Source organism: Somniosus microcephalus, chromosome 4, assembly GCF_052327205.1.
Source record: "Somniosus microcephalus isolate GS21.2 chromosome 4, FLI_Smic_1.0, whole genome shotgun sequence".
Lineage (NCBI taxonomy): Eukaryota > Metazoa > Chordata > Chondrichthyes > Squaliformes > Somniosidae > Somniosus > Somniosus microcephalus.
In genome coordinates, this window is record NC_140990.1 from 82,761,325 (window position 1) to 82,788,629 (window position 27,305).

The 27,305-nt window shown below is 51.7% G+C and overlaps 1 protein-coding gene and 1 pseudogene across 3 annotated transcripts; one reads left to right on the forward strand and one right to left on the reverse strand.

The window, feature by feature from the left end:
- The window catches only part of LOC147119370 (uncharacterized), a 49,087-nt pseudogene that overhangs the window by 10,365 nt on the left and 11,417 nt on the right, over positions 1–27,305 (reverse strand).
- On the forward strand, positions 742–27,171 carry LOC147119371 (uncharacterized). 3 transcript variants are annotated; one of them, XM_085984988.1, is made up of 2 exons: positions 742–2,409; positions 2,579–2,752. In XM_085984988.1, exons 1-2 carry the CDS (start codon positions 1,747–1,749, stop codon positions 2,657–2,659), a joined length of 744 nt encoding a protein of 247 aa, XP_085841114.1. In that variant the 5' UTR covers positions 742–1,746; the 3' UTR covers positions 2,660–2,752. The 3 variants fall into 3 exon arrangements, with proteins under 3 accessions (XP_085841114.1, XP_085841113.1, XP_085841112.1); XM_085984987.1 differs by lacking the exon at positions 2,579–2,752 and adding an exon at positions 25,751–27,171 and having other exon boundaries at positions 750–2,342; XM_085984986.1 differs by lacking the exons at positions 742–2,409; positions 2,579–2,752 and adding exons at positions 16,664–16,867; positions 25,523–27,171.

Below are 27,305 nucleotides of genomic sequence, written 5' to 3' on the forward strand. Positions count from 1 at the left end.
GTCGGAAGCTCCCGTCAATCACCCGGGCAGGTTGAGCTGAGCATGCGCGGACCTTGGCAGCAGCCGCTGACACATCAGGTGAAAGAGCTCAGGGAGCGGGTTCATGAACCCCGGGGGGACGCGGGCCGCTCACACCCCGAGCTCAGGGAGCGGGTTCATGAACCCCGGGGGGACGCGGGCCGCTCACACCCCGAGCTCAGGGAGCGGGTTCATGAACCCCGGGGGGACGCGGGCCGATCTAGTTCCTTTTCTCTCCAGTTTTGAAGAAGGGTCAAACCCGAAACGTCAACTCAAATTTCTCTCCACGGATGTTGCCTGACTTGCTGAGTTTTTCCAGCATTTTCTGTTGTTATTCCCGAGCTCAGGGAGCGGGTTCATGAACCCCGGGGGGACGCGGGCTGCTCACACCCCGAGCTCAGGGAGCGGGTTCATGAACCCCGGGGGGACGCGGGCCGCTCACACCCCGAGCTCAGGGAGCGGGTTCGTGAACCCCGGGGGGACGCGGGCTGCTCACCCCGAGTGCGGCCCCAGGCCCCATTATTAAAACACTCAACATTATCCGCTTCACAAACACCCAGGCTGGGCCTCAGGCCCCGAACAAGAGCCTCCGGGCCGGGCGTTTGCCCCGAGCGGGGCGGCAGCTGCGGGGCTTTCTCCCGGTGACAGGCCCGGGTTAACGGCCGCCATCTTGAGAGGCTCAGGGGGCAGCAGGGCGCATGCGCGGCCCCCTTGGCCAGGAACCAGGAGGAGAGAATCTTGTCAATTTCTATCCTGGACTCTCAGTGATGGCTTTTGTAAACTCCTTTTACAGGCTGTGAGAAGGGCAGCATTTACACACCGCAAACTCACACCAACAACAACAACTTACCTTTATATAGCACCTTTAAAATATCACAGTAGCGCAGCCAGACAATAATTGACACACATACTTTGTTTGTGGTCCAGTGCACTGACACAAAGTTCCTTCGCAACTGTAACAATTTTATTACGGTTGCTGTGAAGGCTGCGCTCACTCTGCTCGTACACCTGGTCTCCAAAGGAGGCAAAACAGGACTAATGCTGCTGAGCTCAGCTCTTTTTGATCAGAAAATATCAACTGTTTATCCTCACCAGGAAATGCACAAAAGAGGCAGCAGTGCTGATTGGCTGCCCAGGAAAGTCCTATTTAGATTAAACTCCTTCACCCAGAGAGTGCTGAGAATGTGGAACTTGCTGCCACAGGGAGTAGTTGCGGCGAAGAGCTGGGATGCATTTAAGGGGAAGCTGGATTAGCACATGGGAGAAAGGAATAGAAGGAGATGCTGATAGGGTGAGATGAAGAGAGATGTGAAGAGGCTCGTGTGGAGCATAAACACTGCATAGGCCAGTTGGGCCGATTGGCCTGTTTCTGTGCTGTACAATCTGTGTCATTCTATGTAATAAGAGAGGAAAGAATGTTCCAGAGAAACTGGAATTATCTGTTCTGCATTTTAATCCTGAACTTAGTGATGACTTTTGTAAACTGCTTTTACAGGTAAAAACATCAGCCTTTGAATGTGGAAGGAGAAATGTTTGTTCTGTAGGTGGGACACACACACCCGAGTGAGAGTATTCCAGTGCACTGACTGCGGAAAGAGCTTTAACCAGTTACACAGCCTGAAAAAACATCACACCAGTCACAGCGGGGAGAAACCGTACACGTGTTCTGTGTGTGAATGAGGCTTCAGCTGATCGTCCAACCTGGAGAGACACAAGGACACCCGCACCATGGAGAAACCCTGGAAATGTTGGGACTGTGGGAAGGAATTCAATTACCCGTCCTGGCTGGAAACTCATCGACGCAGTCACACCGGGGAGAGGCCGTTCACCTGCTCCATGTGTGGGAAGGGATTCGCTATCTCCTCCAGCCTCACTGCTCACCAACTTATTCACTCTAATAAGAGACCATTTAAATGTTCTGACTGTGAGAAGAGCTTTAAAAGCAGAAAGCATCTGATGAAGCACCAACACACTCACACCGGGGAGAGGCCGTTCACCTGCTCAGTGTGTGGGAACCGATTCACAAATTCATCCAACCTGCTGACACACCAGCGAGTTCACACTGGGGAGAGGTGGTTCACCTGCTCCATGTGTGGGAAGGGATTCACTCTGTCATCCAACCTGCTGACACACCAGCGCGTTCACACTGGGGAGAGGCCGTTCATCTGCTCCGTGTGTGGGAAGGGATTCACTCAGTCATCCAACCTGCTGACACACAAGCGAGTTCACACCGGGGGGAGGCCGTTCACCTGCTCAGTGTGTGGAATGGGATTCACTCGGTCATCCCAACTGCTGAGACACCAGCGGGTTCACACCGGGGAGAGGTCGTTCACCTGCTCAGTGTGTGGGATGGGATTCATTCAGTCATCCGACCTGCTGAAACACCAGCGAGTTCACACTGGGGAGAGGCCTTTCACCTGCTCTGTGTGTGGGAAGGGATTCAGTCTATCATCCAACCTGCGGACACACCAGCGAGTTCACACTGGGGAGAGGACGTTCACCTGCTTCGTGTGTGGGAAGGGATTCATTCAGTCATCTCACCTACTGACACACCAGCGAGTTCACAAGTGACTGCAGGGCTTGGATTCTGCTATTATTGCTGCTGTTCATCACATCTAGGACTGAACCATGTTCATTCTGACAGTTGGGGTTTCTGCTGATGTTAATGAACCCTATAACTGGGCTGGAGTTTAATATTCTGGATATATGTCAAATAAATCAGCTTTGTTTTAAACACTTTGTTGTAGATTTTCTTCCTTCCCACCTGAGTGTTTAGCATCACCTGACTGGAGCTCAGAAAGGACAATCTGGGGGAGGATCGTACGGCGGGAACAGAACTTCAGCCTGGACACAGTCCTTCAGGGCCACACTGAGAGGGGCAAACGGCACTTTGGTCTTTCTCGTCTCTCTTCACTGACAGCAAAGTCTCCGTGTGAGTTAATCTCGAGGCATGTGAGAAACGTGTCCCAGCCGCTCTCTGCCATGGTTCAGAGCTCCTAGGCACGGAACAGGAGGCTCCTTTAGGAATGTACCCAGTGCTTTTTTTTTTATGGCCTTATTAACCTGTGTCGCTACTTTTAGTGATTTGTGTATCTGTATCCCTGGATCCCTCTGCTCCTCCAGCCCATTTAGACTCGTGGGGCGGGGGTGGGGGGAATTCGTTGGCGCCCCCTTTGGGCCACTAATGTCGCCGGGGCTAATTTTAGCCCCCCCGAAAAAGTTAGCGCCCCTGCGTATTAAATCCAGTGGTAGCGCCCCAGGCAGGAGGCGGGGTGCTACTAGAAGCGCTCCCCTCCCTCTTGAGGCGCTACCAGTGAATTTTGCGGCACTTCGTGCAACAGCGCCACGCCTGTCGGCAAATAGCATCGCGTCATAGCAGACCTCCCTCCCTGATTAAAGGGGAGGGGCCTAGCACTGCGCACACCGGGGCCCTGCTGGACCACCGGGGAGCGGGGTGTCGGATCAAGAGGAGCACCGGACTGAGCGATCGCAGCCACACCCCGAAGAAGAAAGGGGAAGGCGGCAGGTGCTGGCAGTCGGCCAAAATAAAAATTTGCCGCCCGACACCTGCCCTTGTGGCGCCGCCGCGGCTGCAAGAACGACTCCTGACCCTGTCAGACATATCGTCCGGCGATAGGTCAGGGGTCGCAACCCAAGGTTGCAGCCGGGGTACTGCACATGGCGATGACGTCATTGCTGGCGCTGCAGTGCCGCGGGGTGCTACCGGCTATCGCCGCCGCTAACCTCCCACTGAATATCGCGGGAGGCACAAAGCAACCCAATTTCACCCCCTTTTAGTCCAAGTAGTGTGTGGCCTCCTGATTCTTCCCACCAAAACACACCACCTCACACTGATCTATAGTGAAATTCATTTGCCAATTACACACCCATTCTGAAATTTATTAATATCTTCTTGCATTTTGTCTTCCTCAGTATTAACTCTACCTCCCAATTTGGTGTTATTGACGCACTTTAAAATTGTTCTTCTGATTCCCGAGTCCGAATCGTCTATGAACAACAGTGATCCCAGCACCAATCCCTGTGGAACACCACTTCCAACCTTTTGCCAGTCTGAGTAGCTACTCCCAACCCCTACTCTCTGTTTTCTGTTTTGTGACCAGCTTGCTAGCCATAAACAGTATGTAAGATCGACAAGATGACCCAGCTCAGGCCGTGTGGAGTGAAGGGCCAGGCAGCAGAATGGATGGAAAGATGGCTACAAAACAGAAATCAGAGGGTTGGAGTTAAGGGAAGTTTGTTGCGACCTTTCCATTTACACTCACTGGTTCCCCTCCCTCTCCTCCCCTGAAGGTGCTGACTCTGGCTGGGTTCAGTTCTACACTCACTGGTTCCCCTCCCTCTCCTCCCCTGAAGGTGCTGACTCTGGCTGGGTTCAGTTCTACATTCACTGGTTCCCCTCCCTCTCCTCCCCTGAAGGTGCTGACTCTGGCTGGGTTCAGTTCTACACTCACTGGTTCCCCTCCCTCTCCTCCCCTGAAGGTGCTGACTCTGGCTGGGTTCAGTTCTACATTCACTGGTTCCCCTCCCTCTCCTCCCCTGAAGGTGCTGACTCTGGCTGGGTTCAGTTCTACACTCACTGGTTCCTCTCCCTCTCCTCCCCTGAAGGTGCTGACTCTGGCTGGGTTCAGTTCTACATTCATTGGTTCCCCTCTCCTCCCCTGAAGGTGCTGACTCTGGCTGGGTTCAGTTCTACACTCACTGGTTCCCCTCCCTCTCCTCCCCTGAAGGTGCTGACTCTGGCTGGGTTCAGTTCTACACTCACTGGTTCCCCTCCCTCTCCTCCCCTGAAGGTGCTGACTCTGGCTGGGTTCAGTTCTACACTCACTGGTTCCCCTCCCTCTCCTCCCCTGAAGGTGCTGACTCTGGCTGGGTTCAGTTCTACACTCACTGGTTCCCCTCCCTCTCCTCCCCTGAAGGTGCTGACTCTGGCTGGGTTCAGTTCTACACTCACTGGTTCCCCTCCCTCTCCTCCCCTGAAGGTGCTGACTCTGGCTGGGTTCAGTTCTACACTCACCAGTTTCTCTCCAATATGTGACCCATGTGCCCAATCTCCATGTGTGAACCTCGACAGTGAGTGTCGACAGGCTGTTCCACTGTCCTCACCTGAGGCCTCACACGTGCGTTTTCCAGCAGGGTCACTGGACCCTCCTCCCAATGGCTCAGTGGGTAAAGGCACCGCCCAGTGCGACTGAGTCATAGGAAGAGGAGGGGCCCAGGTTTAATCCCGTCTGTGTATCCTCCCCGTCTAATTCACGGTAAAAGCTGTTTACAAAAATCATCACTGTAAATAGGAACAGGAGTTGGTCATTCAGCCCCTCGAGCCTGTTCCACCATTCAATGTGATCATGGCTGATCTGTATCTTAACTCCATCTTCCACACATTCTGGAACCCTTACTATCCTCGCCTAACAAAAATCTAGCACATAGTTTTGACATTTTCAATTGGTTCCCAACCTCAGCAGCTTTTGGGGCGAGAATTCCAGATTTCCACTACCCTTTATGAATATAAGAAATAGGAGCAGGAGTCGGCTATAGGGCCCCTCGAGCCTGCTCTTTCCTGCCCTATCCCCATATCCCTCGATTCCTTTAGTGTCCAAAATTCGATCTCAGTCTTGAATATTCTCAATGACTGAGCACCCACAGCCCTCTGGGTAGAGAATTCCAAAGAGTCACATGCCTCATCTCAGTCCTAAATGGCCGACCCCTTATCCTGAGACTGTGACCCCTGGTTCTAGACTCTCCAGCCAGGGGAAACAGCCTCTCAGCATTGGGGTGAAGTTGTGCTTCCTGACATCACTCCGGAATGGCCTGGGTCTAAATTCAAGGTTGTGTCCCCTTGTTGTGGACTCACTGACCAGAGGAAATAGTTTCTCTCTATCTACCCTATCACCTCCTTTAATATTAAACACCTCAATTAGATCATCCCGTAATCTCCTATATTCAAGGGAATACAAGCCCAGTCTGTGCAGCCTGTCCTCATAACTTTACATAGAGTTACGGACAGGGTAGAAATTCGGAACAGGCAGTTCTAGTTTCTCGGGAAGATTCTTTCCTCTCTTGCCCATCCTAAGTTGTAAATCCCCTGTCCCCCACACTCTCCCCGTCCCACGCACTCTCCCCCGTCCCACACACTCTCCCCCGTCCCACACACTCTCCACCGTCCCACACACTCTCCCCCGTCCCGCACACTCTCCCCCGTCCCACACACTCTCCCCCGTCCCACACACTTTCCCCCATCCCGCACACTCTCCCCCGTCCCGCACACTCTCCCCCGTCCCACACACTCTCCCCCGTCCCACACACTCTCCCCCGTCCCACACACTCTCCCCCCTCCCACACACTCTCCCCTGTCACACACAATCTCCCCCATCCCGCACACTCTCCCCCGTCCCACACACTCTCCCCCGTCACAGACACTCGCTGTTTGAAATCCAGATTCATCGCAGGCTCTGAATTTTCTGCCTTTCTCTCCTGAAGGTGCTGTGTGATGGTGGGGTTCGGTATCAGTCACTGTCTGCCCTCCAGTACCTGACCAAGTGGTAATTCTGAGCTGTGAGCCTACACTGAAGGTGCTGTGTGATCGTGCGATTCGGCCCCAGTCACTGTCTGTCCCCTAGTACCTCACCAAGTGGTAATTCTGAGCTGAGAGCCTATACTGAAGGTGCTGTGTGATGGTGGGGTACGGCCCCAGTCACTGTCTGCCCTCCAGTACCTCAGCAAGTGGTAATTCTGAGGTTTGAGCCTATACTGAAGGAGCTGTGTGATGGTGGGGTTCTGCCCCAGTCACTGTCTGCCCTCCAGTACCTCACCAAGTGGTAATTCTGAGCTGTGAGCCTATACTGAAGGTGCTGTGTGATGGTGGGGTTTGGCCCCAGTCACTGTCTGCCCCCCAGTACCTCACCGAGTGGTAATTCTGAGCTGTGAGCCTATACTGAAGGTGCTGTGTGATGGTGGGGTTCGGCCCCAGTCACTGTCTGCCGTCCAGTACCTCACCGAGTGGTAATTCTGAGCTGTGAGCCCATACTGAAGGTGCTGTGTGATGGTGGGGTTCGGCCCCAGTCACTGTCTGCCGTCCAGTACCTCACCAAGTGGTAATTCTGAGCTGTGAGTCTATACTGAAGGTGCTGTGTGATGGTGGGGTTCGGCCCCAGTCACTGTCTGCCGTCCAGTACCTCACCAAGTGGTAATTCTGAGCTGTGAGCCTGTACTGAAGTTGCTGTGTGATGGTAGGGTTCGGCCCCAGTTATTGTCTGTCCTCCAGTACCTCACCGAGTGGTAATTCTGAGCTGTGAGTCTATACTGAAGGTGCTGTGTGATGGTGGGGTTCGGCCCCAGTCACTGTCTGCCCTCCAGTACCTCACCGAGTGGTAAATCTGAGCTGTGAGCCTATACTGAAGGTGCTGTGTGATGCTGGGGTTCGGCCCCATTCACTGTCTGCCCTCCAGTACCTCACCAAGTGGTAAATCTGAGCTGTGAGCCTATACTGAAGGTGCTGTGCGATGGTGGGGTTCGGCCCCAGTCACTGTCTGCCCTCCAGTACCTCACCAAGTGGTAATTCTGAGCTGTGAGCCTATACTGAAGGTGCTGTGTGATGGTGGGGTTCGACCCCAGTCACTGTTTGCCCCCCCAGTAACTCACCAAGTGGTAATTCTGTGCTGTGAGCCTATACTGAAGGTGCTGTGTGATGGTGGGGTTCGGCCCCAGTCACTGTCTGCCCTCTAGTACCTCACCAAGTGGTAATTCTGAGCTGTGAGCCTGTACTGAAGTTGCTGTGTGATGGTAGGGTTCGGCCCCAGTTATTGTCTGTCCTCCAGTACCTCACCGAGTGGTAATTCTGAGCTGTGAGCCTATACTGAAGGTGCTGTGTGATGGTGGGGTTCGGCCCCAGTCACTGTCTGCCCTCCAGTACCTCACCGAGTGGTAATTCTGAGCTGTGAGGCTATACTGTAGGTGCTGTGTGATGGTGGGGCTCGGCCCCAGTCACTGTCTGCCCTCCAGTACCTCACCGAGTGGTAATTCTGAGCTGTGAGCCTGTACTGAAGTTACTGTGTGATGGTGGGGTTCGGCCCCAGTCACTGTCTGCCCTCCAGTACCTCACCAAGTGGTAATTCTGAGCTGTAAGCCTATACTGAAGGTGCTGTGTGATGGTGGGGTTCGGCCCCAGTCATTGTCTGCCCTCCAGTATCACACCAAGTGGTAATTCTGAGCTGTGAGCCTATACTGAAGGTGCTGTGTGATGGTGGGGTTCGGTCCCAGTCACTGTCTGCCCTCCAGTACCTCACCAAGTGGTAATTCTGAGCTTTGAGCCTATACTGAAGGTGCTGTGTGATGGTGAGGTTTGGCCCCAGTCACTGTCTGCCCTCCAGTACCTCACCGAGTGGTAATTCTGAGCTGTGAGCCTATACTGAAGGTGCTGTGTGATGGTGGGGTTTGGCCCCAGTCACTGTCTGCCCTCCAGTACCTCACTGAGTGGTAATACTGAGCTGTGAGCCTGTACTGAAGGTGCTGTGTGATGGTGGGGTTCGGCCCCAGTCACTGTCTGCCCTCCAGTACCTCACTGAGTGGTAATACTGAGCTGTGAGCCTGTACTGAAGGTGCTGTGTGATGGTGGGGTTTGGCCCCAGTCACTGTCTGCCCCCCAGTACCTCACCAAGTGGTAATTCTGAGCTGTGAGCCTATACTGAAGGTGCTGTGTGATGGTGGGGTTCGGCCCCAGTCACTGTTTGCCCTCCAGTACCTTACCAAGTGGTAATTCTGAGCTGTGAGCCTATACTGAAGGTGCTGTGTGATGGTGGGGTTCGGCCCCAGTCATTGTCTGCCCTCCAGTACCTCACCAAGTGGTAATTCTGAGCTGTGAGCCTATACTGAAGGTGCTGTGTGATGGTGGGGTTCGGCCCCAGTCACTGTCTGCCCTCCAGTACCACATCAAGTGGTAATTCTGAGCTGTGAGCCTATACTGAAGGTGCTGTGTGATGGTGGGGTTCGACCCCAGTCACTGTCTGCCCTCCAGTACCTCACCAAGTGGTAATTCTGAGCTGTGAGCCTATACTGAAGGTGCTGTGTGATGGTGGGGTTCGACCCCAGTCACTGTCTGCCCCCCAGTACCTCACCAAGTGGTAACTCTGAGCTGTGAGCCTATACTGAAGGTGCTGTGTGATGGTGGGGTTCGGCCCCAGTCACTGTCTGTCCTCCTGTACCTCACCGAGTGGTAATTCTGAGCTGTGAGCCTATACTGAAGGTGCTGTGTGATGGTGGGGTTTTGCCCCAGTCACTGTCTGTCCTCCTGTACCTCACCGAGTGGTAATTCTGAGCTGTGAGCCTATACTGAAGGTGCTGTGTGATGGTGGGGTTTGGCCCCAGTCACTGTCTGCCCTCCAGTACCTCACCAAGTGGTAATTCTGAGCTGTGAGCCGATACTGAAGGTGCTGTGTGATGGTGGGGTTCGGCCCCAGTCACTGTCTGTCCTCCAGTACCTTACCAAGTGGTAATTCTGAGCTGTGAGCCGATACTGAAGGTGCTGTGTGATGGTGGGGTTCGGCCCCAGTCACTGTCTGCCCTCCAGTACCTCACCAAGTGGTAATTCTGAGATTGTGAGCCGATACAGCGAGCTGCCAGCATTTCCACCATGGGGAGCGCCATAGCCGCCGGCCCTGGCTGATTCTGTCTGGCAAAGTTGAGGCCAGTAGTAGCACAGCAACAACAACTTGCATTTACATAGCGCTTTTAACGTAGTAAAACGTTCCAAGGCACTTCACAAGAGTGGAATCAGTCAAAAACTGACACCGAGCCAGAGAAGGAGACATTAGAACTGGTGACAAAAAGCTTGGTTAAAGATCTTAGGGCCTCGGCATCTGAAGGAACGGCTGCCAATGGTGGAGCAAAGCAAGTGGGGGTTGCACAAGAGGCCAGAGTTGGAGGAGCGCAGGGTTCTCAGAGGATTATACGGCTGGAGGATGAGAATTTAAAAGGCTCATGCCACCAAAATAGAAAGCAGCCTCCCCCAGTACAGAATGTGGCTCACTCCTAACAGGAAGGATGTTACTTTAACTACTGTAGGTGCAGAGAGGTGAGCCATCGTCCTGGTGTCAGGCTGTGGCTCAGTTGGTAGCACCCTCGCCTCTGAGTCAGAAGGATTGTGGGTTAAACTCCCACTCCAGAGACTTGAACAAAAAACATAGAAACATAGAAAAATAGGAGCAGGAGTGGACCTCGGCCCTTCGAGCCTGCTCCACCATTTAATATGATCATGGCTGATCCTCTATCTCAATACCATATTCCCGCTCTCTCCCCATCCCCCTTGATGCCTTTTGTGTCTAGAAATCTATCTATCTCCTTCTTAAATATATTCAGTGACTTGGCCTCCACAGCCTTCTGTGGTAGAGAATCCCACAGGTTAACCACCCTCTGAGTGAAGAAATTTCTCCTCACCTCAGTCCTAAATGTCCTACCCCGTATCCTGAGACTGTGCCCCCTCGTTCAAGAACCCCAGCCAGGGGAAACATCCTCCCTACATCCAGTCTGTCTAGCCCTGTCAGAATTTTATACGTTTCAATGGGGTCCCCTCTCATTCTTCTAAACTGTAGTGAATACAGGCCTAGTTGACCCAATCTCTCATCATATGACAGTCCTGCCATCCCAGGAATCAGTCTGGTGAACCTTCGCTGCACTCCCTTTATGGCAAGTACATCCTTTCATAGGTAAAAAGACCAAAACTGCACACAGTACTCCAGGTGTGGTCTCACCAAGGCCCTGTATAACTGTAGTAAGACATCCTTGCTCCTGTACTCAAATCCTCTTGCAATGAAGACCAACATACCATTTGCCTTCCTAACTGCTTGCTGCTCCTGCATGTTTGCAAATCTCGGCTGACACTCCAGTGCAGTGCTCTCTCTCTCTCTTAGGCAGTCCCTCGGAAGTACTGCACTGTCGGAGATGGCATCATTTAGATGAGATATTAAACCGAGGTCTCGTCTGCTCATTCGGTGGACGTAAAAGATCCCAGGGCACTATTTTGAAGACGAGCAGGGGAATTATCCCCGGTGTCCTGGCCAATATTTATCCCTCAATCAACATCACAGAAACAGATTATCTGGTCATTATCACATTGCTGTTTGTGGGAGCTTGCTGTGTGCAAACTGGCTGCCGCATTTCCTACATTACAATAGTGACTACATTTCAAAAAGTACTTCATAACTGTAAAGCACTTTAGGACATCCGGTGGTTGTGAAAGGTGCTATATAAATGCAAATCTTTCTTTCTCTAAAAATTACGGTGTGGAGATGCCAGTGTTGGACTGGGGTGGACAAATGTAAGAAGTCACACAACACCAGGTTATAGTCCAACAGTTTTATTTGAAATCACAAGCTTTCGGAGCGCTGCTCCTTCATCAGGTGAAGTGGAGAGATGCATAAAGACACAGCTTATATAGTCAGAGAATCATGTCAGATGTTTACAGGTAATCTTTCTAACTGCCATTTATCACACCTCGGCAGAGAGATAATCACAGCAATCAAAGGTGTGAATGGTGTCCAAACAGGTCAGTCAGGAAAACATTACATCAAAGAACAATGAGGTGGGGTCACAAGGGGTAAAATGTTGCAGATGCTGGGGTCTGTATGTAAAACAAAAAACAGACAAAAAACATTTTCTTTGGCTGGAAATCACAGCAGGTCCGGCCGCATCTGTGTAGAGAGAGCAAGCCAACGACGGCTCGAGTCTGGATGACCCAACGTCAGGTGGGGTTACATGTAGCGTGAGATGAACCCAAGATCCCGGTTGAGGCCGTCCTCATGATTGTGGAACTTGGCTATCAGTTTCTGCTCTACGATTTTGCGTTGTCGTGTGTCTCGAAGGCCGCCTTGGAGAATGCTTACCCGAAGATCGGAGGCTGAATGTCCTTGACTGCTGAAGTGTTCCCCAACTGGGAGGGAACACGCCTGCCTGGCGATTGTTGTGCGGTGTCCATTCATCCGTTGTCGCAGTGTCTGCATGGTCTCGCCGATGTACCATGCTTCGGGGCATCCTTTCCTGCAACGTATGAGGTAGACAACGTTGACCGAGTCACATGAGTATGTACCATGTACCTGGTGGGTGGTGTTCTCCCGTGTGATGATGGTATCTGTGTTGATGATCTGGCATGTCTTGCAGAGGTTGCCATGGCAGGGTTGTGTGGTGTTGTTGTCGCTGTTCTCCTGAAAGCTGGGTAATTTGCTGCGAATGATGGTCTGTTTGAGGTTAGGCGGCTGTTTGAAGGCGAGTAGTGGAGGCATGGGGATGGCCTTAGCGAGGTGTTCGTCGTCATCGATGACATGTTGAAGTCTGTGAAGAACATGGCGTAGTTTCTCCGCTCCGGGGAAGTACTGGATGATGAAGGGTACTCTGTTGGTTGTGTCCCATGTTTGTCTTCTGAGGAGGTCTATGCAATTTTTTGCTGTGGCTTGTCGGAACTGTCGATTGACGAGTCGAGTGTCATATCCCGTTCTTATGAGGGTGTCTTTCAGCATCTGTAGGTGTCCATCGCGTTCCTCCTTGTCTGAGCAGATCCTGTGTATTCGCAGGGCTTGTCCATAGGGGATGGCTTCTTTAACATGGTTAGGGTGGAAGCTGGAGAAGTGGAGCATCCTGAGGTTGTCCGTGGGCTTGCGGTAGAGTGAAGTGCTGAGGTGTCCATCTTTGATGGAGATTCGTGTGTCCAAGAATGAAACCGATTCTGAGGAGTAGTCCATGGTGAGTTTGATGGTGGGATGGAACTTGTTGATGTTATCGTGTAGTCTTTTCAGTGATTCTTCACCGTGGGTCCATAGGAAGAAAATGTCGTCGATGTATCTGTGTATAGCATTGGTTGGAGGTCCTGTGCAGCGAAGAATTCTTGCTCGAACTTGTGCATGAAGATGTTGGCGTATTGGGGTGTGAATTTGGTCCCCATGGCTGTTCCGTGTGTTTGAACTGGTTGTCGAAGGTGAATACATTGTGGTCAAGGATGAAGCAGATGAGTTGTAGGATGGCGTCTGGAGATTGGCTGTTGTTGGTATTGAGTACCGAGGCTGTCACAGCGATGCCGTCATCGTGGGGGATACTGGTGTAGAGTGCCGAAACATCCATCGTGGCGAGGAGTGTTCCTGGTTCAACTGGCCTGTGGGTGCTGAGTTTCTGTAAGAAGTCTGTAGTGTCGCGACAGAAGCTGGGGGTTCCCTGACGATGGGTTTCAGGATGCCCTCGACGTATCCAGAGAGGTTCTCACACAGGGTTCCGTTGCCTGATACGATAGGACGTCTGGGTGTGTTGGCTTTGTGTATCTTTGGGAGGCAGTAGACAAGATCCCGAAAGGACGACAGATCACGAACCCACTCAAGTCGACCTACAACACAGACTACGCTGAGAGACTCTGCCGTCGTACCTCTCGCACACTCCTCAACCATCTCGTACACCAGCAGACGCCGCAACCTCGAAACCGAGATAGAGTCCATGTTCTCAGCCTGTGCTCAGGACACAGCAGACCAGCTACGAGACAACGCCAAACAGACGAGGCAACGGAACTACACTGCCTATATGCACACCAAGAACAGGAAGCTTGAGAAACTCGGCATCACCACCAGCAGCAACCAAGCCTCCCCCGGTACCATGGTTGAAACCACAGGGAAGTCCATCATCAACTTGTCCGACCACACCCTTCAACCAGACAAAATTGAAGTTCTCAGCCGAGGGCTCAATTTCTGCCCCACCACCAAAATGGACCCCATCGGTCTCACGGCAGACACAGAGGAATTCATCAGGAGAATAAGGCTCCGGGAATTCTTCCACAAATCCCAAGATGTCAGCAGCGAACCCAATGAGACAATCAATGATCCAGAACAGCAGACAGATGGATCCGCAGTGCAGCTACCAAAGAAGAAAGAGTCAAATTGGACCCCTCCGGAGGGTCGCTGCCCTAAGCTTGACATGTATGCTCAAGCTGTCAGGAGATGCATCAACGCCAGATTCATCAACCACACTCACAAGACAGTCCAGAATGTCACCCGAGCACAACGCAATGCCATCCACGCTCTCAAGACCAACCGCAACATCGTCATCAAACCAGCAGACAAAGGAGGAGCCATCATCATACAGAACAGAACGGACTATTGCAAAGAAGCATACCGACAACTGGACAACCAGGAACACTACAGACAGTTACCCGCAGATCCGACCAAAGAACACACCCGCCAACTCAACAGACTGATCAAGACCTTCGATCTAGACTTTCAAAGCATCCTACGCACTCTCATCCCATGTACTCCCTGCGTGGATGACTTCTACTGCCTCCCAAAGATACACAAAGCCAACACACCCGGACGTCCTATCGTATCAGGCAACGGAACCCTGTGTGAGAACCTCTCTGGATACGTCGAGGGCATCCTGAAACCCATCGTCAGGGAACCCCCAGCTTCTGTCGTGACACTACAGACTTCTTACAGAAACTCAGCACCCACAGACCAGTTGAACCAGGAACACTCCTCGCCACGATGGATGTCTCGGCACTCTACACCAGTATCCCCCACGATGATGGCATCGCTGCGACAGCCTCAGTACTCAACACCAACAACAGCCAATCTCCAGACGCCATCCTACAACTCATCTGCTTCATCCTTGACCACAATGTCTTCACCTTCGACAACCAGTTCTTTACCCAAACACACGGAACAGCCATGGGGACCAAATTCGCACCCCAATACACCAACATCTTCATGCACAAGTTCAAGCAAGACTTCTTCGCTGCACAGGACCTCCAACCAACGCTATACACCAGATACATCGACGACATTTTCTTCCTATGGACACACGGCGAAGAATCACTGAAAAGACTACACGATAACATCAACAAGTTCCATCCCACCATCAAACTCACCATGGACTACTCCTCCGAATTGGTTTCATTCTTGGACACATGAATCTCCATCAAAGATGGACACCTCAGCACTTCACTCTACTGCAAGCCCACGGACAACCTCAGGATGCTCCACTTCTCCAGCTTCCACCCTAACCATGTTAAAGAAGCCATCCCCTATGGACAAGCCCTGCGAATACACAGGATCTGCTCAGACGAGGAGGAACGCGATGGACACCTACAGACGCTGAAAGACGCTCTCGTAAGAATGGGATATGACGCTCGACTCGTCAATCGACAGTTCCGACGGGCCACAGCAAAAAATCGCATAGACCTCCTCAGAAGACAAACACAGGACACAACCAACAGAGTACCCTTCATCGTCCAGTACTTCCCGGAGTGGAGAAACTATGCCATGTTCTTCGCAGCCTTCAACATGTCATCAATGACGACGAACACCTCACTAAAGCCATCCCCACACCTCCACTACTCGCCTTCAAACAGCCGCCTACCCTCAAACAGACAATCGTTCACAGCAAATTACCCAGCTTTCAGGAGAACAGCGACCACGACACCACACAACCCTGCCACAGCAACCTCTGCAAGACATGCCAGATCATCAACACAGATACCATCATCACACGTGAGGACACCACCCACCAGGTACATGGTACATACTCATGTGACTCGGCCAACGTTGTCTACCTCATACGTTGCAGGAAAGGATGCCCCGGAGCATGGTACATCGGCGAGACCATGCAGACACTGCGACAATGGATGAATAGACACTGCGCAACAATCGCCAGGCAGGAGTGTTCCCTCCCAGTCGGGGAACACTTCAGCAGTCAAGGACATTCAGCCTCTGATCTTCGGGTAAGCATTCTCCAAGGCGGCCTTCGAGACACACGACAACGCAAAATCATAGAGCAGAAACTGATAGCCAAGTTCCACACTCATGAGGACGGCCTCAACCGGGATCTTGGGTTCATGTCACGCTACATGTAACCCCACCTGACGTAGGGTCATCCAGACTCGAGTCGTCGTTGGCTTGCTCTCTCTACACAGATGCGGCCGGACCTGCTGTGATTTCCAGCAAAGAAAATGTTTTTTGTCTGTATTTTGTTTTTCATACAGACCCCAGCATCTGCAACATTTTACCCCTTGTGACCCCACCTCATTGTTCTTTGATGTAATGTTTTCCTGACTGACCTGTTTGGACACCATTCACACCTTTGATTGCTGTGATTATCTCTCTGCCGAGGTGTGATAAATGGCAGTTAGAAAGATTACCTGTAATCATCTGGCATTATTCTCTGACTATATAATCTGTGTCTATCGGCATCTCTCCACTTCACCTGATGAAGGAGCAGCACTCCAAAAGCTTGTGATTTCATATAAAACTGTTGGACTATAACCTGGTGTTGTGTGACTTCTTACATCTAAAAATTACAAACAGATGCACAATGAGGGGAAATCAATCTCTGTACTTTTAACTAACAGCGACATGGAGCGAGGGAAATGAATAAGCTTTAAACACCTGGTCCACTTGTCACTGAAGTGTCTGAAACTCAGAACCGGAACTCTAGGGAAACACAATACTGAACATGGCGGATGTTCTTACCCAGAGTGCCCCGCGAGGGTGAATACGGCCTATCTCCATCAGCAGGGGCGCAGTGCGCATGCGCGGGAAAGGCTGGCCCCGGAGACCGCCTTCCTGCGCGGAGCATGCGCGGTGCGGCTCCAGGACACTGAGCGGCAACACCGAGTGCGCGTCTCAGGCCCCGAATCAGAGCGGCCGGGCCCGGCGGACGTGCGGCCAGAGCCCCGGCACCAGGAAACCCAGGGTGCAGCGCCTCCCCCAGACAGTAGAAACCACAACTGGATCGACACTGCAGAGCCGCCAATCCAGAGCCGGCTTGTATCAGGGCGGGCGCTGGATGCGGAAGTTGCTCCCTGGCCGCCTGTGTAGGTCTTTTTGTTGCTTCAGTTTGAGCTGGAGTGGAGATGGAGCAGAAGCTGCTGGGTTTAACCCCCAGTACCTCTGAGCCCAGCAGGACCCACCAATTTCCAATGTGAGACTGTCAGGGGAGGTGAATTCTGGGGGAGATTAGGTTGTTAAACAGACACTGTCCCTACAATGTAAAAGAGTATTGTTTTAGGAACAAATATTTCTGTACAGGCTTTTAATCTATTTTACATATGCAGATTTTTTTATTAATTCTTGAGATGTGGACGTCGCTGGTAAGGCCATCATTTATTACCCATCCCGAGTTGCCCGTTGAGAAGGGGGTGGTGAGCCTTCTTCTTGAACCGCTGCAGTCCGTGTGGTGAAGGTCCTCCCACAGTGTTGTTAGGTAAGGAGTTCCTGGATTTTCACCCAGCGACGATGAAGGAACGACGATGTATGTCCAAGTCAGGATGGTGTGTGACTTGGTGGGGAACTTGGAGGTGATGGGGGAGGTGGGACCAGTTCAAACCGGACGATTTGCACCTGGGCAGGGCTGGAACCGATGTCCTAGGGGGAGTGTTTGCCACTGCTGTGGGGGAGGGTTTAAACTAAAATGGCAGGGGATTGGGAACCTGAGCAGGGAGACAGAGGAAAGGGAAACAAGGATAAAAGCAAAAGATAGGAAGGAGAAAAACAAAAGTGGCAGTCAGAGAAATCAACGGTTTAAATCAAACATGGCCACAGTAAATAATAATTCTAATAGGTCTAAGAGCATTAAAAAAACAAGCCTGAAGGCTTTGTGTCGTAATGCGAAGAGTATTTGTAATAAGGTGGATGAATTGGCTGCGCAAATCGAGGTAAACGAATATGATTTGGTTGGGATTACTGAAACGTGGCTCAAGGATGGCCAAGACTGGGAACTCAACATTCAGGGGTATTCGATATTCAGGAAAGATAGGCAAAAAGGAAAGGGACGTTGGGTAGCATTACTGGTTAAAGAAGGGATTAACACAATTGTAATGAAGGATATTAGCTCTGATGATGTGGAATCTGTATGGGTAGAATTGAGGAATACCAAGGGGAAAAAAACGTTAGTGGGAGTGGTATATAGACCTCCAAACAGTAAGGCGGAGGTTGGGGATGGCATTAAAAGGGAAATTAAAGAAGCGTGCAATAAGGGCACAGCAGTCATCATGGGTGACTTCAATCTACATATAGATTGGGCCAACCAAATTAGTAACAATACTGTGGAGGAGGAATTTCTGGAGTGTATACGGGATGGTTTCCTGGACCAATATGTTGAGGAACCAACCAGAGATCAGGCCATCTTAGACTGGGTATTATGTAATGAGAAAGGATTAATTAGCAATCTTGTTGTACGAGGCCCCTTGGGTCGGAGCGATCATAATATGATCGAATTCTTCATTAAGATGGAGAATGAAGTAGTTGAATCAGAGACTAGGGTCCTCAATTTAAATAAAGGAAACTACGATGGTCTGAGGAGCGAGTTGGGTAGGATTGATTGGGGAATGGCACTTAAAGGGTTGACGGTGGATAGGCAATGGCAAACATTCAAAGACCGAATGCATGAGCTACAGAATTTGTTCATCCCAGTTTGGCATAAAAATAAAACAAAAAAGGTGACTCAACCGTGGCTAACAAGGGAAATTAGGGATAGCATAAGATCCAAAGAGAGGACATATAAATTGGCCAGAAAAAGCAATAATCCTGAGGATTGGGAGCAGTTTAGGATTCAACAAAGGAGGACAAAGGGATTAATTAAGAAAGGGAAAATAGAATATGAGAGTAAGCTAGCAGGGAACATAAAAACTGACTGTAAAAGCTTTTATAGATATGTGAAGAGAAAAAGATTGGTGAAGTCAAGCGTAGGTCCCTTGCAGTCAGAATCAGGGGAATTTATAATGGGGAACAAAGAAATGGTATACCAACTAAATACATATTTTGGTTCTGCCTTCACAAAGGAGGACACAAATAACTTCCCAGAGATGTCGGGGAACATAGGGTCTGATGAAAGGGTGGAACTGAAAGGAATCAGTATTTGTAGGGAAATGGTGTTCGGAAAATTGATGGAACTGAAGGCCGATAAATCCCCAGGGCCTGATAATCTACATCCCAGGGTACTTATGAAAGTGGCCCTAGAAATAGTAGATGCATTGCTGGTCATCTTCCAGAACTCGATAGACTCTGGAACAGTACCCATGGATTGGAGGGTAGCTAATGTTACCCCACTATTCAAAAAAGGTGGTAGAGAAAAAGCGGGGAATTATAGACCGGTAAGCCTGACATCGGTAGTGGGGAAAATGCTAGAGTCCATTATAAAAGATGTAATAGCAGAGCACTTGGGAAGCAGTGACAGGATCGGACAAAGTCAACATGGATTTACCAAAGGTAAATCATGCTTGACTAATCTACTGGAATTTTTTGAGGATGTAACTGGTAAAATAGATAAGGGAGAACCAGTGGATGTGGTATATTTGGACTTTCAGAAGGCTTTTGATAAGGTCCCACATAAGAGATTAGCATGCAAAATTAAGGCACATGGGATTGGGGGCAAGGTATTGACTTGGATAGAGAACTGGTTGGCGGACAGAAAGCAAAGAGTTGGAATAAACGGGTCGTTTTCCGAGTGGCAGGCAGTGACTAGTGGGGCACCGCAAGGATCAGTCCTAGGACCCCAACTGTTCACTATATATATTAATGACCTGGACGAGGGAATTGGATGTAATATCTCCAAATTTGTAGACGACACAAAGCTGGGTGGGAGGGTCTGCTGTGAGGAGGATGTCGTGAAACTCCAGTACGATTTGGACAGGTTGGGTGTGATATACCTATCAATTCAGTCCATGAAAAGCGACGAGTTAAGATAGTAACTATAGGTTTTTATTGGCTAAATAACAGAGCCCACCCTCGTGGGCGATCGGTTCCAACAAGGGAGAATACTAGCCAAGCGGTCACCTTTATACCTGGGCAAGCAGGCGGAGCCATGGGCGGAGTCAGCTGAGGTAAGCCCAGGTATAGCAGTGTGCGTGGCAAGAGGTAACCTTGTGTAGCGATAGCAACAGTGTAAACAGTGATAACAGCAGTGTAACAATAGTGAGCGGTTGTGAACGGTAACAGTGGTGTACCACATTCACCCCTTGTTTAAAATTGAGTCCGGCGGGGTGAAGTGTACTACCAGTTCGTGTATGTCAGTCTCTCCGGAGGCCTCGTAAGCCTTTCTGATCGTCGCGGCGGCGGTGGTGCAGTATCCGATGGTAATGCTGGTGTCTGCGTGGTCGACGAAGGCTCCTGGGGTTCCGGCATGCCGTCTACAGGAGCTGGATTTGGGGGAGTGGTGGGGGGTAACGGTGGTATCTCGGGGGTGCCCGAGGGTGCGAGGTTTCGCAAGGAGACAGTGTCCTCCCGCCCGTCTGGGTATGCCACATAGGCGTACTGGGGGTTGGCGTGCAGGAGGTCCACCCTCTCGACCAGGGTGTCTGTTTTATGGGCCCTCACGTGCTTCCGCAGCAAGACGGGCCCCGGAGAAGTCAGCCATGTTGGTAGCGAGGTTCCCGTAGTCGACTTCCTGGGGAAAACAAACATTCGTTCATGGGGAATGGCGTTAATGGCAGTGCAAAGCAGTGACCGGATGGAATGGAGTGCTGCCGGGAGGACTTCCTGCCAGCGAGAGATTGGGAGGCCCTTAGACTTTACGGCTAAGAGGACGGCCTTCCAAACTGTCGCGTTTTCTCTTTCCACCTGGCCGTTCCCCCGGGGGTTGTAGCTGGTGGTCCTGCTCGCAGCAATACCTCTCGCGAGCAGGAACTGGCGAAGTTCCTCGCTCATGAAGGATGCGCCCCGGTCACTATGTATGTAGTTCGGGAACCCGAACAAGGCGAACAGGTCATTCAGGCATTTGATGACCGTGGTACTGGTCATGTCTGGGCAGGGGATGGCAAAGGGGAAACGGGAGTACTCATCAATAATGTTGAGGAAGTACAAATTACGGTCAGAGGACGGGAGGGGCCCCTTAAAGTCGATGCTCAAGCGCTCGAAGGGGCTGGTGGCCTTGATCGGGCTTGCTCTGTCCGGCCTATAGAAATGCAGTTTGCATTCGGCACAGGTCTGGCAGTTCCTGGTCATGGTCCTGACTTCCTCGATGGAGTAGGGCAGGTTGCGGGCCTTAATGAAGTGGTAAAGTCTGGTGACCCCGGGGTGGCAGAGGTCGTTGTGGAGGGTCCGTAGTCTATCAACTTGCGCGTTTGCGCAAGTACTTCGTGATAGAGCATCCGGGGGGTCGTTGAGTTTACCAGGCCGGTACAAGATATCGTAATCGTAGGTGGAGAGCTCAATTCTCCACCTCAAGATCTTGTCGTTCTTGATTTTGCCCTTCAGCTTGTTATTAAACATAAAAGCAACCGAACGCTGGTCAGTGAGGAGGGTAAATCGTTTGCCTGCCAGGTAATGCCTCCAGCGTCATACCGCCTCCACGATCGCCTGGGCCTCCTTCTCGACAGACGAGTGTCGGATCTCAGGGCCCCGGAGGGTCCTTGAGAAGAAGGCCACAGGTCTCCCCGCCTGGTTAAGGGTTGCCGCTAGGGCGAAGTCGGAGGCATCGCTCTCCACTTGGAAAGGGATGGACTCATCCACAGCGTGCATTGTGGCCTTCGCAATGTCTCCTTTTATGAGGGAGAAGGCTGCGTCTGCTTCTGCTGTCAGGGGGAAGGAGGTGGACTTCATGAGGGGTCTGGCTTTGTCCGCATAATTCGGCACCCATTGGGCATAGTAAGCGAAGAGCCCCAGGGTTCTCTTCAGCGCCTTTGGACAGTGGGGGAGGGGAAGCTCCATGTTGGGGCGCATTCTTTCGGGGTCGGGGCCGATGACTCCGCTCTCTACTACGCAGCCGAGGATGGCCAGGCGCGAGGTATTAAACACACATTTATCCTTATTGTAAGTGAGATTCAGCCGTTGGGCCGTACGGAGGAATTTCTCCAGATTAACATCATGGTCCTGCTGGTCGCGGCCGCAGATGGTGACGTTATCTAGATAAGGGAACGTGGCCTGAAGCGCGTTCTGGTCGACCATCCGGTCCATCTCCCTTTGGAAGACCGAGACTCCGTTGGTGACGCCGAAGAGAACCCTAAGGAAGTGGTAGAGGCGGCCGTTCGCCTCGAAGGCGGTATACTGGCGGTCCTCAGGGCGGATAGGGAGTTGGTGATAGGCTGACTTGAGGTCGATGGTGGAGAATACCCGGTACTGTGCAATCTGGTTGACCATATCAGATATGCGGGGAAGGGGGTATGCGTCCAGCTGGGTGTACCGGTTTATGGTTTGGCTGTAGTCGATGACCAGGCGGTGTTTATCGCCGGTCTTAACGACTACGACCTGGGCACGCCAGGGGCTGGTGCTCCCCTCGATGATGCCCTCCTTCAGGAGTCGCTGCACCTCAGAGCTAATAAAAGCTCTGTCCCCGGCGCTGTACTGCCTGCTCTTGGTAGCGATGGGCTTACAGTCACGGGTGAGGTTAGCGAACAAGGAGGGGGGGCGGGACTTTGAGGGTGGAGAGGCCGCAGGTGGTACGCGGTGGGCGGTTTAAAATTTGCTGGTTGTAGACTGAGTGGGGGGAGGGGTCCACCGTAAGCCAAAGTGACACTTTGAAGGTGGCATTGGAAATCCAGCCCTAGTAGGACGGCAGCGCAGAGCTGGGGCAGGACGAGAAGTTTAAAATTTTTATATTCCGTGCCCCTAACCAACAGGGTCACTACAGAGTAGCCGCTAATGTCTGTTGAATGGGACTTCGCCGCCATCGAGATCCGATGGTGCGCTGGCCGGACAGTGAGGGAGTAGCAGCTCACCGTGTCTGGATGAATAAAACTCTCCGTGCTTCCGCTGTCGAACAAGCAGGACGTGGCGTGGCCGTTTACTTCGATGTCCATCATGGACTTGGACAGATGATGCGGGAGAGCTTGGTCAAGCGTGACGGAGGCCAGTGTATGGCTGAGCGAGCTGCTGTAGTCTGCAGGCGAGGCGGTGGTCGGGTCTGGAGACAGAACGGTGGCCGAGTGCGGCGAACAAAATGGCGGCGCCCATGACGCGAGTCCCCACGAAGTTGGACAAAATGGCGGAGAAGATGGCCGCCCCCACGACTCACATGAGGCACTGCTGGCGTCTGTGGCCTTGATCAAAGATGGCTGCCCCCACGACCCACCTGAGGCAATGCTGGCGTCTGTGGCCTTGATCAAAGATGGCCACCCCCACAACTCACATGAGGCAATGCTGGTGTCTGTGGCTTTCCCCCTGCAGGCGTTTACAAAGTGGCCTTTCTTTTTACAGCCGGAGCAGGTCGCGTTCCTTGCAGGGCAGCGCGCCCTTTGATGTCTCGCCTGGCCACAGAAGAAGCAGCTGGCGGCCCGATCACGGAGGTCCGCTGACACAGCGGGTCCCGGGGGTGGCGGTCCCGATTGATTCCGGGACACCGACGCCGTGGTGGGTCCCAGGGGTGGCGGTGCGAGGGGAATTGCGGCCGGAGTCGGGCCCGAGTCCCAGGGTCGCGCAGCACAGTACCTGGAGTACGCCTCGAGGTCCCGATGGGCCACTTCCAGAGAGCGAGCGAGGGCTGCAGTTGTATTCAAGTCGAGGTCCTTTGATTCGAGCAGTCTTTGCCGTGAGTAGTCGGACCGAAGGCCTTTCACGAAGGCATCGCGGATATTCCCTTCAGTATTTTCTGCAGCCGTTACAGCTTTAAAGTCACAGCCCCTGCCGAGTGTTTGTAGCGCCCGTAAAAATTCATCTACAGACTCTCCTGGCTGTTGCGAGCGGGATCTTAGGAGATGTCTGGCATACATAGAATTTACAGGGCTCCGGTACTGCTCTTTCAGCAGGTTGAGGGCGTCCTCGTATGTAGCAAGGTCCCGGATGAATGCAAATACTTTAGGGCTCACCTGGGCGGTCAGAACTCTTAGTTTGGATCCCGGAGGCACGCCGGATTCTCCCAGGTAGGATTCGAAACAGCTCAGCCAGTGTTCGAAGTCGAGGGCTGAGTTCGCTGCCTGTGGGTTTAGATCCAGGTACGGCGGTCGGAGGGCTCGAAGCCAGGCTGGCTGCTGTGGCTGTTGGAGCTGGCCGTTTGGCTGGTCGTTTGGCTGCTCCGATGCACTCATTTCAAAATTTAGCCAATAAAATTGATATACCTATCAATTCAGTCCATGAAAAGCGACGAGTTAAGATAGTAACTATAGGTTTTTATTGGCTAAATAACAGAGCCCACCCTCGTGGGTGATCGGTTCCAACAAGTGAGAATACTAGCCAAGCGGTCACCTTTATACCTGGGCAAGCAGGCGGAGCCATGGGCGGAGTCAGCTGAGGTAAGCCCAGGTATAGCAGTGTGCGTGGCAAGAGGTAACCTTGTGTAGCGATAGCAACAGTGTAAACAGTGATAACAACAGTGTAACAATAGTGAACGGTTGTGAACGGTAACAGTGGTTTACCACAGGGTGATTGGGCAGAAACATGGCAAATGCACTACAATGTGGACAAATGTGAGGTTATCCACTTTGGTGGCAAAAACAGGAAGGCAGATTGTTATTTGAATGGCAATAGATTGGGAGAAGGGGAAGTGCAACGAGACCTGGGTGTCCTTGTACACCAGTCGCTGAAGGTAAGCATGCAGGTGCAGCAGGCGGTTAAGAAGGCAAATGGTATGTTGGCCTTCGTAGCAAGAGGGTTTGAGTACAGGAACAAGGATGTCTTGCTACAGTTGTACAGGGCCTTGGTGAGACCACACCTTGAGTATTGTGTGCAGTTTTGGTCGCCTTACCTGAGGAAGGACGTTCTTGCCATGGAAGGAGTGCAGCGAAGATTTACCAGGCTGATACCTGGGATGGCAGGAATGACGTATGAGGAGAGATTGTGTCGATTGGGCTTATACTCACTGGAGTTTAGAAGATTGAGAGTGGATCTCATCGAAACCTATAAAATTCAGTCAGGCCTGGACAGACTAGATGCAGGAAGGATGTTTCTGATGGCCAGGGAGTCCAGAACTAGGGGTCACAGTCTAAGGAAAAGGGGTAAGCCATTTAGGACTGAAATGAGGAGGAATTTCTTCACCCAGAGAGTGGTGAACCTGTGGAATTCTCTGCCACAGAGGGCGGTGGAGGCCAGTTCATTAAATATATTCAAGAAAGAGTTGGACATATTTCTTAAGGCTAAAGGGATCAAGGGGTATGGGGAGAAGGCAGGGACAGGGTACTGAATTTAGATGATCAGCCATGATCGCATTGAATGGCGGAGCAGGCTTGAGGGGCCGAATGGCCTACTCCTGCTCCTATCTTCTATGTTTCTATGTAGGTTGTGGGTTTGGGAGGTTCTGTCAAAGTTCTTATCCAGTTGCAGATGTATAAAATCCTTCACCTTCACCCCCGCCCACTTCTGTCTCTCCTCCCATAAAGGCCAGAGTCTTGTGTAGGCCCAGACCAGGTGGCGGGTTCCCGTCCCTGAAGGACATTAGTGAACCAGTTCGGTTTTTACAACAATCTGACAGCTTTCAGTCACTTTTTTCTAGTGCAGTCCTCACAAATGACCAGATTCATTAAGCTCAATTTCACAACCTGTCCCTGTTTTTTTCTGGGTTCTCTCTCATGCTCCCTTTTTCTTGTTTGTAATCCATTTTACAGGGTATTAGAAAGGGAGGATTTGAAGACGGGAAGCTCAAACCAAACAGCACAGCAAGATCTGACCGAGTCACTCAATTAACTGGGACTTGAATATCATCCGCCTTTGAACATGGAAGCAAGAAGCAACCTTCACAGCGGGGAGAAACTGTACACGTGTTCTTTATATGGACAAGGCTTCAGCCGACCTTCTGGCCTGTCAAAACACAAGCAAGTTCACACCGGGGAGAGCCCGTTCACCTGCTCTGAGTGTGGGAAGGGATTCACTCAGTCATCCCGCCTACTGATACACCAGCGAGTTCACACCGGGGAGAGGCCGTTCACCTGCTCTGAGTGTGGGAAGGGTTTTACTCAGTCATCCCACCTACTGATACACCAGCAAGTTCACACTGGGAAGAGGCTGTTCACCTGCTCTGAGTGTGGAAAGGGATTCACTCAGTCATCCGACCTTGTGAAACACCAGCGAGTTCACACTGGGGAGAGGCCATTCACCTGCCCTGTGTGTGGGAAGGGATTCAATCGTTCATCCCACCTGCTGACTCATCAGCGAGTTCACACTGACGAGAGACCTTTTAAATGCCCAGATTGTGGGAAGTGCTTTAAAAGTTCTGGGGGACTGACATGCCATCAACTTGTTCACACTGGGGAGAGACCGTTCAGGTGCTCTCACTGTGGGACTGGGTTCAGACGATCATCTGAACTCACTGTCCACCAGCGACTTCACACTGGGGAGAGGCCGTTCACCTGCTCCGTGTGTGGGAAGGGATTCACTCGTTCATCCTACCTGCTGACACACCAGCGCATTCACACTGACGAAAGACCTTTTAAATGCCCGGACTGTGGGAAGTGCTTTAAAAGTTCCGGGGAACTGACATGCCATCAACACATTCACACTGACGAGAGGCCATTCAGGTGCTCTCACTGTGGGACTGTGTTCAGGCGATCATCTGAACTCACTGTACACCAGCGAGTTCACACTGGGGAGAGGCCGTTCACCTGCTCCGTGTGTGGGAAGGGATTCACTCAATCATCCAACCTGCTGACACACCAGCACATTCACACTGATAAGAGACCTTTTAAATGTTCTTACTGTGAGAAGAGATTAATAAGCAAAAAGGATCTGCTGAGACACCAGCGAGTTCACACTGGGGAGAGGCCGTTCACCTGCTCTGAGTGTGGGAAGGGATTCACTCGGTCATCCGACCTTCTGAAACACCAGCAAGTTCACACCGGGGAGAAACCGTTCACCTGCTCTAAGTGTGGGAAGGGATTCACTCAGTCATCCAACCTGCTGACACACCAGCGAGTTCACACTGGGGAGAGGCCTTTCACCTGCTCTGTCTGTGGGATGGGATTCAGTCAAACATCAAACCTGCTGACACACCAGCGAGTTCACACTGGGGAGAGGCCGTTCACCTGCTCTGTCTGTGGGAAGGGATTCACTCGGTCATCCCACCTGCTGAAACACCGGCGAGTTCACATGTGACTGCAGGGGTTGGATTCTGCTGTTATTGCTGCTGTTAATCACATCCAGGACTGAACCATGTTGATTCTGACAGTTGGGGTTTGTTTCTGCCGATGTTAATAACCCCTATAACAGGGCTGGAGTTTAATATTGTGGATATATGCAAATAAATGAGCTTTGTTTTAAACATTGTTGTAGATTTTTGTCTTTCCCACCTGAGTGTTTAGCATCACCTGGCTGGAGCTCAAGAAAGGACAATCTGGGGGAGGATCATACGGCGGGAACAGAACTTCAGCCTGGACACAGTCCTTCAGGGCCACA

Bases quoted from the DNA above. Each gene is read 5' to 3' on its own strand.
- LOC147119371 (XM_085984987.1), top strand. From the start codon at position 1,747: ATGGAGAAACCCTGGAAATGTTGGGACTGTGGGAAGGAATTCAATTAC. The intron at 2,343-25,750 runs GTCGTTCACCTG...CACCGGGGAGAG, and splicing joins CGGGTTCACACCGGGGAGAG to CCCGTTCACCTGCTCTGAGT.